We start from the raw sequence: 15,000 nt of genomic DNA, 5'->3' as shown, positions 1-15,000 counted from the left end.
ACGATCCCTGTCATTTTCTTCTTCTTAGGCTTCCTTGTCTTGTTCGACTTGAACTGAGCTTCCAAAGACTTTCTGGGTTTTTTCCCCTTGAACTGAGGAGGCTGAGACTTTGTTTTCTTCTTCCCCTCAGATGATCCAGTTTTCCTTGCCTTTCTGGCTCCCTTAGATTGTCTGCCTTTCATTTCTGTCCTTTTCTTCATCGTAGATGATCCTTGTTTCCTGGTCCCATTGCCCTTGGGCCGCGGCAGCCAAGACTTTGGTTTTCTTCCCTTGAATTTACGAGGTTGGGGTTTTCCTGTCTTTCCCTTCGCTATAGATGGTCCAGGTCTGCTTGCCTTTTTAGCGTCTGCCTTAGGTAGTGTAGATTTTCCTTCTTTCTTTTTCAATGGCATCTCAATTCCTGTTTTAATTTTCTTTGTTGGTTTCACAGGAATGAGTGTATCACCAGATACTCTGGCACTAGTTTCCTTGATTTCAGAAGGTCGGACGATCCCTGTCATTTTCTTCTTCTTAGGCTTTCTTGTCTTGTTCGACTTGAACTGAGCTTCCAAAGACTTTCTGGGTTTTTTCCCCTTGAACTGAGGAGGTTGAGACTTCGTCTTCTTTTTCGCCTCAGGTAATCCGGTTTTCCTTGCCTTTCTGGCTCCCTTAGATTGTCTGCCTTTCATTTCTGTCCTTTTCTTCATCATAGATGATCCTTGTTTCCTGGTCCTATTGCCCTTGGGCCGCGGCAGCCAAGACTTTGGTTTTCTTCCCTTGAACTTACGAGGTTGGGGTTTCCCTGTCTTTCCCTTCGCTATAGACGGACCAGGTCTGCTTGCCTTTTTAGCGTCTGCCTTAGGTAGTGTAGATTTTCCTTCTTTCTTTTTCAATGGCATCTCAATTCCTGTTTTAATTTTCTTTGTTGGTTTCACAGGAATGAGTGTCTCACCTGATACTCTGGCACCAGGTAATGTATATCTTCTGGCGGCTACCTTTTTCTTGATTCCAGAAGGACGAGGGCTTTCTTTAGGCTTCTTCCATCTGGATTCATGAGGTTGAGACTTTTGAGTTTCTTTCTTCGCCTCAGATGATCCAGGGGATCTTGTCTCTTCCACTTTCGGTAAGGTAGTTTCTCTTTCTCTCCCTCCCAATGGTATCACGCCTTCTAGTGATCTTTTCTCCTCTTTCGGGATTTCAGAAGGTACACTTTTCTCATCTGTTTTCTCCAGACCGCTAACTTCTTTGTCTACTTTTTCCTCAACTGTTTTCTCAGGTGGTTTGGTTTCAGTTGACTTTGAAACCTCTTTCAGCTCAATGAGTGTACTGGCATTAACTTCACTTCTTTTCGTATGGTCCGAACCGGGAACTTCCCCTTCCGTAACTTCTTCTGTCACCTTCTCTATTTTCCCACGATATTCATGTTCTTTTATTTGGGACTGTATGTGAATCTGCAAATTGAGAAAAAAAAACATAAGTATGAGACAAATGTATACATAAATCAATAAACGTGCAAATGTAAAGATAAACGTATATTTGATAACTGTGTGTATATATATAAAAGAATCTAAAAACTTGCATTGCAACGAAAATCATCATTAGGTAGACTCAAACTAAATGTAACATTGTGGCCCATTTAATATATATATATATATATATATATATAATATATATTAGGGTGGTTCGGTTTAGGTGTAAGTTCCTTTCTTATCATTATTATTATTATTATTATTATCATCAATATTTTCATACACATTCTGGTTATGTACCTTAATGGGAAAATTAATCCCCTGCAAAATTTCAAATGATTTCATTGATATTTAGTGATCACTACATTCTTTGGAGTTTGGTCAGTGTGACAATTTTGGCTATCTATGAGAGAGATGGTTCCTTTATCCAGTAGAGACAAAGTATTTTGTTGTTTCATTGGACACAATTCATCCAACCTTGAAATATTTACAAATTGAAAGCATGAAAATTTTGGATGTGGCTACAAGGTAATATTTGGAGAAGAAAGGGTTTGAATGAGAACGAATATCTTCACAATACAAGAGACGTATTTGACCGGAATCGATTATATCCTCGTCAGAAGTACATGTATTTAATGTAATTCTGGTATGATTTTTAAGTACAAGTAAAACATAGCGGAAGCTTCAAAATAAAATGGTAAAAGTACCTGACTACTCTGCAACTTGTATTGTTTATACACACCACTCTTCGCTTCGCAAGCCTGTGGGAAGTTTATATGTATTTCTCTGATTTAGTCATTTTTATAGCTTTATTATTACATTCATTGTTCTTCATATGGCAAGTGGAAGTTGCATAAGGTTTTGGATCTCGCCGTATCCACCGTGAGTTCCGCGTCCAAATCACACAACTGGATACTTCCAATGATCACGAATATTTACTTAATGTGAGGACGTTCCTGGTCAAAGAACCTGCTTTTTTAAATTGGGTGATGACTTCCAAAAGTTCTTCGAAGCTGCCAAGAAGATGAAGTTGACTCATGACCTTGCTGAACCTTGACCTTGATCAGCAAGTTCATTACTCCGAGATGAGGAATAGGGGCGATATTCATGAAAGGTCTTACAGCCGTCTTATCAAAACGCTGGTGCGGGAAGGCCTGCACTCCCAATCCGTAACATTAAACTGCTCGGACAAGCCCCTTTCCTGGGGACTTCTACAGGGACTGTTGGTACGCCTGATGCATCCCGCGCGCCACAGTTGGTACGCCTAATGCTGGCTCAATTACGATTTACAACCCAATTTCATTGTTTTTTTTTTTCAGGAAATAAGGTCTAAGCCGACTATTGGAATGTCAATTGTTATTTACAACTGTCATACTCACAATCGCTCACAAAACCTTTGATCGTACGGGAAAGTTCAGTTACCAACATGATCACCTTTTTTATTTCAGTATTAGTAAATCAACCAGGATTGAACAGTTCTTATTTTCAGACTCGTGACAACTCTCCTGCCGCGGTGTTTTAATTCATCTAACCTTTATCTCGTTGAACGATGCTGATTTTATTCTTCGAAGAGGCTGGAGAGATGTCGAAATTTCACCGCCGGCGGATTATAACAAAATGAAAATCTCCGCAGACACGCACACGCGCACTGTGTGTGTGTGTGTGTGTGTGTGTGTGTGTGTGTGTGTGTGTGTGTGTGTGTGTGTGTGTGTGTGTGGTGTGTGTGTGTGTGTGGTGTGTGTGTGTGTGTGTGTGTGTGGTGTGTGTGTGTGTGGTGTGTGTGTGTGTGTGTGTGTGTGGTGTGTGTGTGTGTGTGTGTGTGTGTGTGTGTGTGTGTGTGTGTGTGTGTGTGTGTGTGTGTGTGTGTGTGTGTGTGTGTGTGTGTGTGTGTGTGTGTGTGTGTGTGGTGTGTGTGGTGTGTGTGTGTGGTGTGTGTGTGTGTGTGTGTGTGTGGTGTGTGTGTGTGTGTGTGTGTGTGTGTGTGTGTGTGTGTGTGTGTGTGTGTGTGTGTGTGTGTGTGTGGGTGTGAGTGTGTGTGTGTGGTGTGTGTGTGTGTGTGTGTGTGTGTGTGTGTGTGTGTGTGTGTGTGTCCGTCCGTCTGAGAATAGGTTTGGACACACAGACACTCATATATGGATATGCATATATATTAAGAGGAAAATATAAATTCTTCTGAATATATAGATGGTGTTGAGTCATTAAAATATGGTTATTATTGTAATTACTGAAATCTGACAAAACATCGCAAAAACTATAAAGAATCTCTCAGGCGGCACAATCTTTAAAAACTAACCATATACAGTAAAATACAAGCCGCATACCATATGTCAAATAGCATGCAAATATAATTTTGGTGCAATGCACGCGCCCAAATGAGTGTATAACTTAATGCAGAGTGCTCCTAGGTGCTCTGCATTTGTTCCGATGCTATAATAATACGGAAAAGTGCAGGGGAAGCTGTTTCTGGGGTAAGCCTGCCGTTAGATTTGTCATAGACACCTCAAAGTTAATGCTGGTAATAGAATAAACATTTACATCGTTACAGACTCTATGAAGATAACTGATTGTAGTATTATGTAAAAACTACTTACTGCAATAAATCTTATTTTTGTAATGACAATACACTCTATTGTTATTGCATCAGCTGTGAAACCGCGCGTCGCCATTTGTATTTTCGAGCAGAACATTGCTGTAAATATGTAGAAAACGGATCAATTATTGGTTGACATTAAATCAGAATAGGACTTCAAAGTCTATTTGTCATTACTGATGTGTCATTATCTTCATATGTCTTTGACTCGGCAAGTTTGTTTATGACTCCACACAAAGATGTCTCGGTCGAAGTTTCAGGACAGGTGTCGAAGTGTCCCACGCGTGCAAGGACTGTCTTTAAAACTACAATGCAATTTTACACAGATTTGAAGATAATTCTGTGTCGAATATGATAGAATAATCTTAAAATATCCTTTTGATTTATTGTCCAAAGTTAATTTTGTCGTTTTTTTTACTGATGTTTTTTCTACGACTCTTCTTTTGACAAATTATCAAACTTTAATTGAGCCGTCTCCTATATCTTCCTTACTGTATTCTATTAAAAATATACTAATACCGGCGCCCGCCTCTCCAAGTAATGCAATGACAATAAGCGTAGGGATGTAGCTAATGCGTAATATTACCGTGATGATATAAGCAAGATTTATTGCCTTATTTATATCAAAATAAGGTTTATTACGAAATAAATGTGTTCTATTACCAGCATTAACGTTGAGAAATGGCAACGGAACAAATTTCGGAGTCTAAGCCCTTTCGTGAACAGCGTCCCAGATTCCTACCTGCTATAAATTGGACGCAATGGATAAAAAAAAGTAGACAAAGCCAACAGTGTATGTTGGACTTTGGTACATGCATGTGTGTTTGTGTGTGTGTATAGCTGTGTGTATGTATATATATATATATATATATATATATATATATATATACATGTATATACATATATTTACATAAATACATATACATGTATGTATATAAATTTATATGAAACATGGATTTACTAAATCAAAGCTTTTGCAAGAATAGTGGAAAAAAGTAAAAACTCAATCATCATCTTTACGTCCTGATTCTCTGCTGTTATTTCCTCTTCTGTGCCACTAATCACCTGCTTTACGTCCTCCTTTTCCCATTCTATTTCATCTTCTACGTCACTCAGCGCCTGGGGATATTGATCAAGGCTTCTGTCCATCTCCACCGTCCTCACCGCCTGTGGATGTGAACGACAATGAGCAGAACAGTCCAAATACTAGTGGTATTCGATAGGCAAGCGTAACGTTTAGATTTTGGTGGGCTAAGTACTTAATTTTTGAAGTATTTGTGGATGATGTCCGATGAAATGAAACATAACGATCTAAACTGTATTGTTGTAATTAAGTAAATAGATAAAATGCGACAGCTGCTTAGAGGAGGAATGGCGTTTTTATTAGTTAAACACACACACACACACACTATATATATATATATATATATATATATATATATATATATATATATATATATATATAATGTATATATAACGTATATATACATAATGTATATATATAATGTGTGTATATATATATATATATAATGTGTATATATAATGTATATATATATAATGTATATATATAATGTGTATGTATATATATATATATATACTTATATATGAACCATGGATTTACTAAATCAAAGATTTTGCACAGAACCCAAGAGTATTGGAAAAAGACAAAACTTAATAATCACCTGCTTTACGTCCTCATTTTCTCTTGTTATCTCCCTGTCTGCGTCATTCAGCGCCTGATGATATCCTTCATGGCTTCCGTCCGTCCCCTCCGATCTCAGCGCCTGTAAATGTGAACGACAATGAGTTATAAACACCCATATACAGTAAACAGAATGAAGAGCTGGACAAAAGCAGAAATAACTTTCTCCGTGAAACGTATCATATTTACAGCAACATTTTTGACAAAGAAAAAAAATATATGAAGCTGCACCTTTTGTATAGGATGCTACGGCGTCTTGTTTACGCTTTCGCCATGGACTTTAAATAAAGTATGAATACGTACTTAACTGTGCGTGTTAAACCGAGTAGATACATTCAAACCTACGATTGGGTAGAAAAAGCACTAGAGGACTTACTCAAGGCGGTTGGCTAAAAATGAGCAAAGTCACATATGGTTCCACTGTGACTGAAAGGCTAAAACGCACATTCACACGCACATGTTATGCTATCGTGTACTCAGGAGAGGTGACAATCTTTTGATATAGCCGCTGAGAAAGGTACATTTCAAGAAACGTTAAAAATGATAATTATGAGCATCATAAGTGGCTTACGTTTACCTTTGCGCTACTGCAAATAATATATAATATATAATATAATATATTTACGGTATCCGACATCAGTAACTGAGAACTGTGAGAACGCAAAAAGAAAAAGAAAAAGAAAGAAAGAAAAAAAGATCCAAAGTAGAAATAAATATGCTTTTGACATGAAAAATGGTTATCGAAAACAAATATGTAACTGACTAAAAAAAAAAAAAAAAAAAAAAAAAAAAAAAAAAAAAAAATCCAATTATGCCTAATAGGTCAGCTTATTTACTTTACCATATTCAAAATCTGATTTCAAGGAAGAAGTTAAATACAAAGTTGTAGAATATATTGCTTCATTATTTGTTCAAAATACATATCAAACAGCGGCACAAAAAAATCTTGCATAAACCCAAATTCGATAGGCTAATGTCCCCATGCATTCTGTCAAGTGACAAGCCTATATGTTATGCATCCCGAAAATGCCACACTAAACAAAGAACTGACATATTTCGCGACACTCACCTTTCCAAACCAGTTACATAATCAAACACCTCAGTGCGTTTCGCTTCCTTTACAGTGATATTTAAAAGCGAATAATTTTGTACCATACTAACATGGATGTGGACAGCACATAGGCCTACGACTCTGTCACTGGAAATTCTACTAATGGGTAACAATGATCGAATGTTATCTTTTTTGAAAGGCTAACGGGATGTGACGTCTTTTCAGAAGGCACAGTAATACACCTTCACTTCGGATATTACACTCATAACACTAAATACTAAACCGACATCCACAAACTTGGAGTATTCCTTTTGGAAATAGACAACGATTTAGATGATACAAAGACACGAGTGACCGACTTTCATTATCTGTTACTAACTACGAATTTGATCATCGATAATACCATGAAATATTGGCCTGTTAAAATCTATGAGCAGTCTTTAAAATAACTATAACCTGAGTCATTGAACGTTTTTTTCTATAGCAATAGCGATTTTTTTCCTGCCAACAACAACCTGAATTCACACAGCCTATAATTAAGGCCAAAAACCTCTTATCAGTTTCTGTACTAAAATTATTTCAAACATACTGCGTGTGTACCTTCTAGTTTTATTTAATATAATTTTTAATAGTTGCGTTTGATTTAATCTTACTTAAAATTATTTACTTTAAATAACTGCATTAGTTCATTAGTCGCCGTGTGCGTCTGCGTGTGTGTGCGCGTGTGTGTGTGTGTGTGTGTGTGTGTGTGTGTGTGTGTGTGTGTGTGTGTGTGTGTGTGTGTGTGTGTGTGTGTGTGTTGTGTGTGTGTGTGCGTGTGTGTGTGCGTGTGTGTGTGCGTGTGTGTGTGCGTGTGTGTCTCTGTGTCTGTGTGTGTGTGTGTGTGTGTGTGTGTGTGTGTGTGTGTGTGTGTGTGTGTGTGGTGTGTGTGTGTGTGTGTGTGTGTGTGTGTGTGTGTGCGTGTGTGTGTGTGTGTGTGTGTGTGTGCGTTCTGCGTGTGGTGTGTGTGTGTGCGTGCTGCGTGTGTGTGTGTGTGTGCGTTGTGTGTGTGTGTGCGTGTGCGTGTGTGCGTGTGTGTAGTGTCGTGGTGTGTGTGCGTGTGCGTGTGCGTGGTGTGTGTGCGTGTGCGTGTGTGTGCGTGTGTGTGCGTGTGTCGTGTGCGTGTGGGTGCGTGTGTGTGTGCGTGTGTGTGTGTGTGTGTGTGTGTGTGTGCGTGTGCGTGTGCGTGTGTGTGTGCGTGTGCGTGCGTGTGTGTGTGTGGGTGTGTGTGTGCGTGTGCGTGTGCGTGTGCGTGTGTGTGTGTGCGTGTGCGTGCGCGTGCGTGTGCTCGTGCGTGTGCGTGTGCGCGTGTGTGTGTGTGTGTGTGTGTGTGTGTGTGTGTGTGTGTGTGTGTGTGTGTGTGTGTGTGAGTGCGTGTGTGTGCGTGTGTGTGCGCGCGCGTGCGTGTGCGTGTGCGTGTGCGTGTGCGCGTGTGTGTGTGTGTGTGTGTGCGCGCGTGTGCGTGCGCGTGTGTGCGTGCGTGTATATGTGTGTGTGTGTGTGCGCGTGTGTGTGCGTGCATGTGTCATTCCCCAATGCAGAAGTATCATTTATTTCATTTGTTAAAATCCGAACATGTCACATTTGTTTATCGAATACAACAAACGTTGGAATGCCCTGCTAAACACAAAGCAAATGTAACAAATGGGTAACACCTGCCATCACTATCTTTATTTCCATGCTTATGCTTAAGGATCCGCGTTTACGCTAGTTTTTAGACAAAGAATCGAATTGTTTTGCACGGATGGCTTCGATGACGAATCACTTTCCACATTTCCTCGTAATAATTCAGAACATAGAAAACGAGATTTTTTTTTAAAAGTGCACAAGAGAGTTTTATCGAAGAAAATGTGGTTTCAACTTTAGTTCCAAAAGTTTGATTTTTTTTTCCCGACGTTATCAAAGAAAAAGATGAATATATATAAGGGCCAATTTGAAGTAAGGATAAGTCCGAATGTCGATTTTTGAAATAACTTTTTAGGCAAGGAAGAAGGGGAGTGAATTTCGGAAAACCCTAGCTCCAGGACAAAAAAAAAAAATAAATAAATAAATAAATAAATAAACATAAATAACAAATGAAAATAAAAATTAATAGACAAAAAAAAAAGTATAAAGAATAAATGGAATTGAATGAATTTTGAAGACAAAAACGGTTCAATAATCACTTTGTTTTTTTAATTCTCCCAACACGGACTTTCCGCCATAAATTTAAGTAAGCATTCAAGAGAAAGATGGAATAGGGGAAAACAAAAATTACTTAGTTTTCCTATTAATCAATCAATTTTCAAGATCAGGATCACGTGACCAACCCTTCGATTTTTTTTTTCATTTGAAATATATTTCATTATTTTGTTAAAAATTACGTTTTGACATTTCCGCTTTAAAGGTTATTTTACATGCGTGAAATCAACGGCTGAAAGTAGGTAAGTAGTAAGTAGGTAGCGAAAGACGGAAACAAAACACGGAAAATGAATGAATAAATAAATATAATGAAAATAAATAAATGTATAGATGACGATGTAAAAAAAAGATAAATAAAAAAAACAATGAAACAAATAAAAACGAAAATAGAATGAATAAGTCAGTAAGTTAATAAATAAATAACAAAGACAGATAATACAAATAAAATTCATAAACCCGAAAAAAAAACTTTACAATTTATGAATCTTTGAATTTATCATTAAGAAAAAATAATAAAAAAGGGGGGGGGGGGAATCTTTTATAAAATCTCAAAATTCCGCTTAAAACGAAGCTTAATGCACTAAAATGTCGCTTAAAACATAGAGATTTTTGTTTTTAATGAGAGAAAAAAATCGTTAATTAGTAAAACCGAAAAGTGATTTAAATAGAATCAAAGATAATTATTTTTACTTATTTACTTATGATCACTTATTCATTTCTTTATTTATTATTCTCTATATTTATCTACTTATCAATTTACTTATTTTTTATTATTCCTTTGTCGGAATTATAAGTAAAAAAAAAAACAGGTCGTTTATTTTAAATTTTGTTCATTGCGTTTATTCCTACTTTACTGTTGTTATTTCCACTTCCTTTCTTCTTATCAAAAACTGTCTACCACAAAACAAATAAACAAATACATAATCTGAATTACTCATCAACGAAAATCAAATCATTTAAAAGAAAAAAAAAAAAAAAAAATGGAAATGGAACGCAACGATTTTAAACTTTCATTCCCACGTCTCGCGACCCTTTATTGTATTTATTTTTCCTCCCTTATTTCAACGAGCGGCGAGAAGAACACCCCACGCATTTACCTGGAAGAACTGGAAGAGGAAAAAGTAAGTCGTTCCCGCACAAAAGAGGAAAATCAAGCCGCGCGAAGCCATTTTCTCCGCCGACGTCTCCGGGTTGCAAAGGCGGTGTCCCGATCCGTTCGATCTTCCTTTTAGCGTGTTATTCGTATAAAAAAAAAATAATAATAAAAAGAGAGAAAGGTTTGATAATGTTGGGGTATTTTAGGGTATTTGGCAAAGGTTGAATTATGCTGGATATTTGGATGATGTAAAGGGATAAGTTAAAGAGAGGTATAAGCATGGTTTAAGACAGTGTGTAGTTTGGGATGATTGTGAGAAGGGAATCGGACGAGGCCCCGTGAAAAGTCCCGCCAATTTTTTTTTTTTTGTTTTTAACGGTTTTTCCAGTTTATAATTCAGGTTAGTTTTATCCCTTCTTATTAGACTATTATTCACATTAATTTCCAAATGACGTTTATCTGTTATTTTTATTACATAATTTATACATTTCACGTTAATTTCCCCCAATGGCCATTATTAGCAAATTTCGTTACTTAAAAATGATCAACGGCAAAGACCTTTTCAACATCATGTAAAGTGCAAATAAGCTGCATTTATATTACTAAATTATCTATCAATTATTCATCTATCTATTTGTCCATTTGTGTGCATGTTTTTGAGTAATTATGCATTCATGTTTCACAGCATTTTTAGACTATTTTTAGTGACCATAAAATTAATATAATAAATATCAATAGTATATTTACTCAAAGCAATAGGATATAAAATATATTCATAAAGTATTATCTAAATCTGAATTTTATGTATTAAACTGGTTAACAGTATCTTTATACACACGTATTGACATGGCAGTATTTTTTAAAATAATTTCCTTCTGAAGAACTTCACTGAACATTTTTTTTTTTTTTTTTTTTTTGTGATATATATATTTAAGGATTATTTTCTTGTAATTAAATCGTTATTATATATAAAATCTTATCTTTGAACCCAGCGTGTTTTTTTTTTTTTTTTTCTTTTTTGTTCACGAGTACTAAAGTCATTCTTCAATTTTCCATGATTTTAATATTCATGAGTACTAAATTTATAGCTTTGAACCCAACGCTTGTCTATTGCGTTATCTATTTTAATCTTAGTGAAGGGGCTATGAATGTTTACCGTTCTTACAACTCTTTTGTTTTTAATTAGATTTATAACATGAATAGATCATTAAACGAACATCGAGAAAGACGAAGAGAAAATCGTCAGAGAAACAAAACAAAACGAGAGATACAACTACGTAATTATATAATAAAATTCATTAGCTTTATATAAAATAAAACGGGCCAGAAGATAGGCCTATATAAAAAGGGGGTAAATAATCGCCTTTTCTTTTTATTTAATTTATCATTTTTATTTAGTAGCATCCTTAGGGTTGTATTATCTTCATGGATTGGAAATTGCCATTGGGACAAATTGAGTTATTCAACGAAATCTTTTGTGGATGGAAAGTTGGCGAGAGAGAGAGAGAGAGAGGGGGGGGGGGGGGGGGGGAGAGAGTGAGATATATATATATATATATATATATATATATATAGAGAGAGAGAGAGAGAGAGAGAGAGAGAGAGAGAGAGGAGGGGGGAGGGAAAGAGTGAGAGAGAGAGAAAGAGGAGGGGGGAGGGAGAGAGAGAGAGAGGGGGGGGGGAGGGAGAGAGAGAGAGAGTGAGAGAAAGAGGAGGGAGGAGGGAGAGAGAGAGAGAAATAGGAGGGGGGAGGGAGGGAGAGAGAGAGAGAGAGAGAGAAAGAGGAGGGGGAGGGAGGGAGAGAGAAAGAGAGAAAGAGGAGGGGGGAGGGAGGGAGAGAGAGAGAGAGAGAGAGAGAGAGGGGGGGGGGAGGGAGAGAGTGATATATATATATATATATATTTAGAGAGAGAGAGAGAGAGTAGGGGGGAGGGAAAGAGTGAGAGAGAGAGAGAGAGAAAGAGGAGGGGGGAGGGAGAGAGTGAGGGAGAGAGAGAGAGAGAGGGGGGGGGTAGGGAGAGAGAGAGAGAGAGAAATAGGAGGGGGGAGGGAGGGAGAGAGAGAGAGAGAGAGAGAGAGAGAGAGAGAGAGAGAGAGAGAGAGAAAGAGAAAGAGGAGGGGGAGGGAGGGAGAGAGAGAGAGAGAGAGAGAGAAAGAGGAGGGGGGAGGGAGGGAGAGAGAGAGAGAGAGAGAGAGAGAGAAAGAGGAGGGGGGAGGGAGAGAGAGAGAGAGAGAGAGAGAGAGAGAGAGAGAGAGAGAAAGAGAAAGAGGAGGGGGAGGGAGGGAGAGAGAGAGAGAGAGAGAGAGAGAAAGAGGAGGGGGGAGGGAGGGAGAGAGAGAGAGAGAGAGAGAGAGAGAGAGAGAGGAGGGGGGAGGGAGAGAGTGAGAGAGAGAGAGAGAGAGAGAGAGAGAGAGAGAAAGAGAGAGAGAGAAAGAGAGAGAGAGAGAGGAGGGGAGAGGGAGGGAGGGAGAGAGAGAGAGAGAGAGAAAGAGAGAGAGAGAGAGAGTGAGTGAGTGAGTAGGGTCATAACATAAAAAAAACAACATTAACATGAAATAATATCTTAGCAACTATGGATTTTCGGCGTGCACATGTTTTTAGTCTATGAATCCCATGGGGCACTTGGGCAAGGTCAGAGCCTGCGATGGATCAGTGTGCAGAACCTATTTCACTATGCTGGCCAGGAGGAGGTAAAAAACATGCTATTCTTGCATGCCTTTACGGGATATGACACCGTGTCAGCCTTCCGCAACAGAGGCAAGAAAACTACTTGGCAGACATGGGACATATGTCCAGAGGCCTCGCCTGTACTCTGCAAACTGGGTATTTACCCTCCCACAATGGAGGATTGTGACCTAGAGATTCTGGAGTTTGTCAGCCTAATCGATGGAAGATCCAGCACAGTTGCTACTGTGGATGAGGCTAGGCTTATGTTCGCCAGAAAGCAGAGGTCTTATGAGTCAATCCCACCAGTGTGAGCCAGAAGCAGAGGACCGAGCAGACCGGGGAAGACAGAGGGTTGGTAAGGAATTTCAGGTCTTCTGGACAGCTAATTCTTTAGAAGCCATGATTTACCAACAGCTCAGCAAATGTGGCTGGCTGTCATGGCAAGTGCAAGTGCTGTCACGTGTACAGCTCTGTGCAGTTGCAAATGTGAGGTGTAACTCTATACTCTTGTGATCTTATTTTTGGAGGGACTGAACTGTTCTATAACTGTTTCGCACATGCCATCACAGTGCCCAAATCTATACCCAGTTTCATTATATCTGAGAAACAGAAAATTAGTATTTTCCAAATCATGACTGATAAACCATTTTTGTCACCAGAGGTTAATGCTGTATCTCAAGAACTATAATAGCTACAGACCTGCCTTTGGTACCAAAGCATCAGCAATATCCATATAATATTCGACTTTAATGCATGTATATATCAAAAACCAATATTTTCTAATTCATAGCTCTAAAACCCATTTTTGGCGCACACATGCCTGTAAAAGTACCTATATGCTGTATCTCAAGAACCGTAAAAGACACAGACATGCTTTTGGTTCCAAAATATCCACAATACCTTACTTTATATTCAACTTTATTACATTTAAGTGGTGAAAACCAATAAATTTCAAGTTATAAAGGAAAAGGCTAATTTTTGCCCATTTGGGCCGTACATCTTGCATTTTGGGGCCACCCGATTGGAATATGAAAAGTACATGTACCAAATTTTAAGCTTGTATCACCATTTGAGCGATTCTTTCACGCATCTTCCTCACTAAGACAAATAAATACAGATGTACATATATATGTGTGTATATATACATACATATATATAAATAGAGAGAAAGAGAAAAAAGAGATATACAGACACACATACATTCTTACATAAACTTATATAGATATATCTGAGTCTAACATTACATTACTATACGGAATGCCCTAGGATAGTAAAACATGTTAATTTGAAGCCAATATTTATTATAAAGCTTATATACGAAGAGCCTATCTATTGCTAATATTCTAACTACATAAGACAACACTCATAAAAAAAAGTGAATGATATACATGAAATACAGACAGTTTCACAATTTAAGTCGATTTTAAAAATATTACATCATATTCATAATAACATCTACAGAGACAGATACAGATTTCAATTGAAAACTGAAAATCAATAATCATTTGCAAATCGTCCACAACAAGATCAAAATGAGAATTTATCGAAACACGAAATCAATTAAAGCTGAAATATGGAATAACAGGAACGACAGAGGGAGATAGATAGAAAGAAGAAAGATGAAGATGAGGAATATGAAAAGAAGAAAAGAAAAGGAAGAAGAAAAAAAGAAAAACGAAAAGAAAAGAAAAAGAAAAAGAAGAAAGACAAGAAAAAATGAATAAAACAAAAAAGAAGACGGGGAGAAGAAAAAACATAAAAAAAAAGGAATAGATGTTATTGATAAGAGAATCAAACCAATCGCTGGCAGAGGCTGGCAGCAAGAACCAAAAGGACTGAGACACATATAGTTGTTAAAAAAGCAGATGGTGGCAAGAACTTAAAACAAAAAAAAAATCTAAAAAGCAATTAGAGAGCCACGTATGGTTGTTAAAAAAAAAAAAGGACATAGCGGCAAGAAAAAGAGAACTGGCTACAAATGGCTTTTGAAAAAGACAGGAGGAGGACTGAGCCCCGTATGGTTATTAAAGAAAAGGCAGATGGCGGCAAGGACCAGGCAATCTAACGGCAGGAATCACGGATTGCAGTCGCCAGAGGGAAGCATTCATTGGGGAGGCTTGATTGAAGGAATCAGAGAGCTGTTTCCCCAGAGGATTCAAGATCGTGGACGTCAGCAGAGAAGGTGAAGTGAGAAGGGGATCTGAAGTGTAATTTAATATATGATA

General features: G+C 37.8%; 2 protein-coding genes across 3 annotated transcripts in view; both read right to left on the bottom strand.

Moving 5' to 3' along the window:
• Positions 1-10,245, bottom strand: part of LOC125031323 (serine/arginine repetitive matrix protein 2-like) — an 11,251-nt gene extending 1,006 nt beyond the window's left edge. The window contains exons 1-4 of one of the 2 annotated variants that reach the window (XM_047622012.1): positions 10,109-10,245; positions 5,721-5,822; positions 5,059-5,205; positions 1-1,430 (exon numbers count right to left, since the gene is read on the bottom strand). The exon at positions 1-1,430 is cut by the window's left edge and continues 1,006 nt beyond it. In XM_047622012.1, coding sequence (XP_047477968.1) covers positions 1-1,430; positions 5,059-5,205; positions 5,721-5,822; positions 10,109-10,180 — 1,751 coding nt within the window. In that variant the 5' untranslated portion in view covers positions 10,181-10,245. The remainder of the gene's footprint in view (positions 1,431-5,058; positions 5,206-5,720; positions 5,823-10,108) is intronic. The other variant, XM_047622014.1, reaches the window with a different exon arrangement.
• A 3,814-nt stretch (positions 10,246-14,059) lies between these two features.
• The window catches only part of LOC125031182, a 12,004-nt gene continuing 11,063 nt past the window's right edge, over positions 14,060-15,000 (bottom strand). Inside the window, exon 13 of the mRNA XM_047621778.1 lies at positions 14,060-14,975. Within this exon, the coding sequence (XP_047477734.1) occupies positions 14,906-14,975 (70 nt within the window). The 3' untranslated portion in view covers positions 14,060-14,905. The remainder of the gene's footprint in view (positions 14,976-15,000) is intronic.

This window comes from Penaeus chinensis, chromosome 12 (genome assembly GCF_019202785.1).
Source record: "Penaeus chinensis breed Huanghai No. 1 chromosome 12, ASM1920278v2, whole genome shotgun sequence".
NCBI classification, from domain to species: Eukaryota; Metazoa; Arthropoda; class Malacostraca; order Decapoda; family Penaeidae; genus Penaeus; species Penaeus chinensis.
Note: the sequence above shows the minus strand (reverse complement) of the source record. Positions and strands in the feature narration are given on the sequence as shown.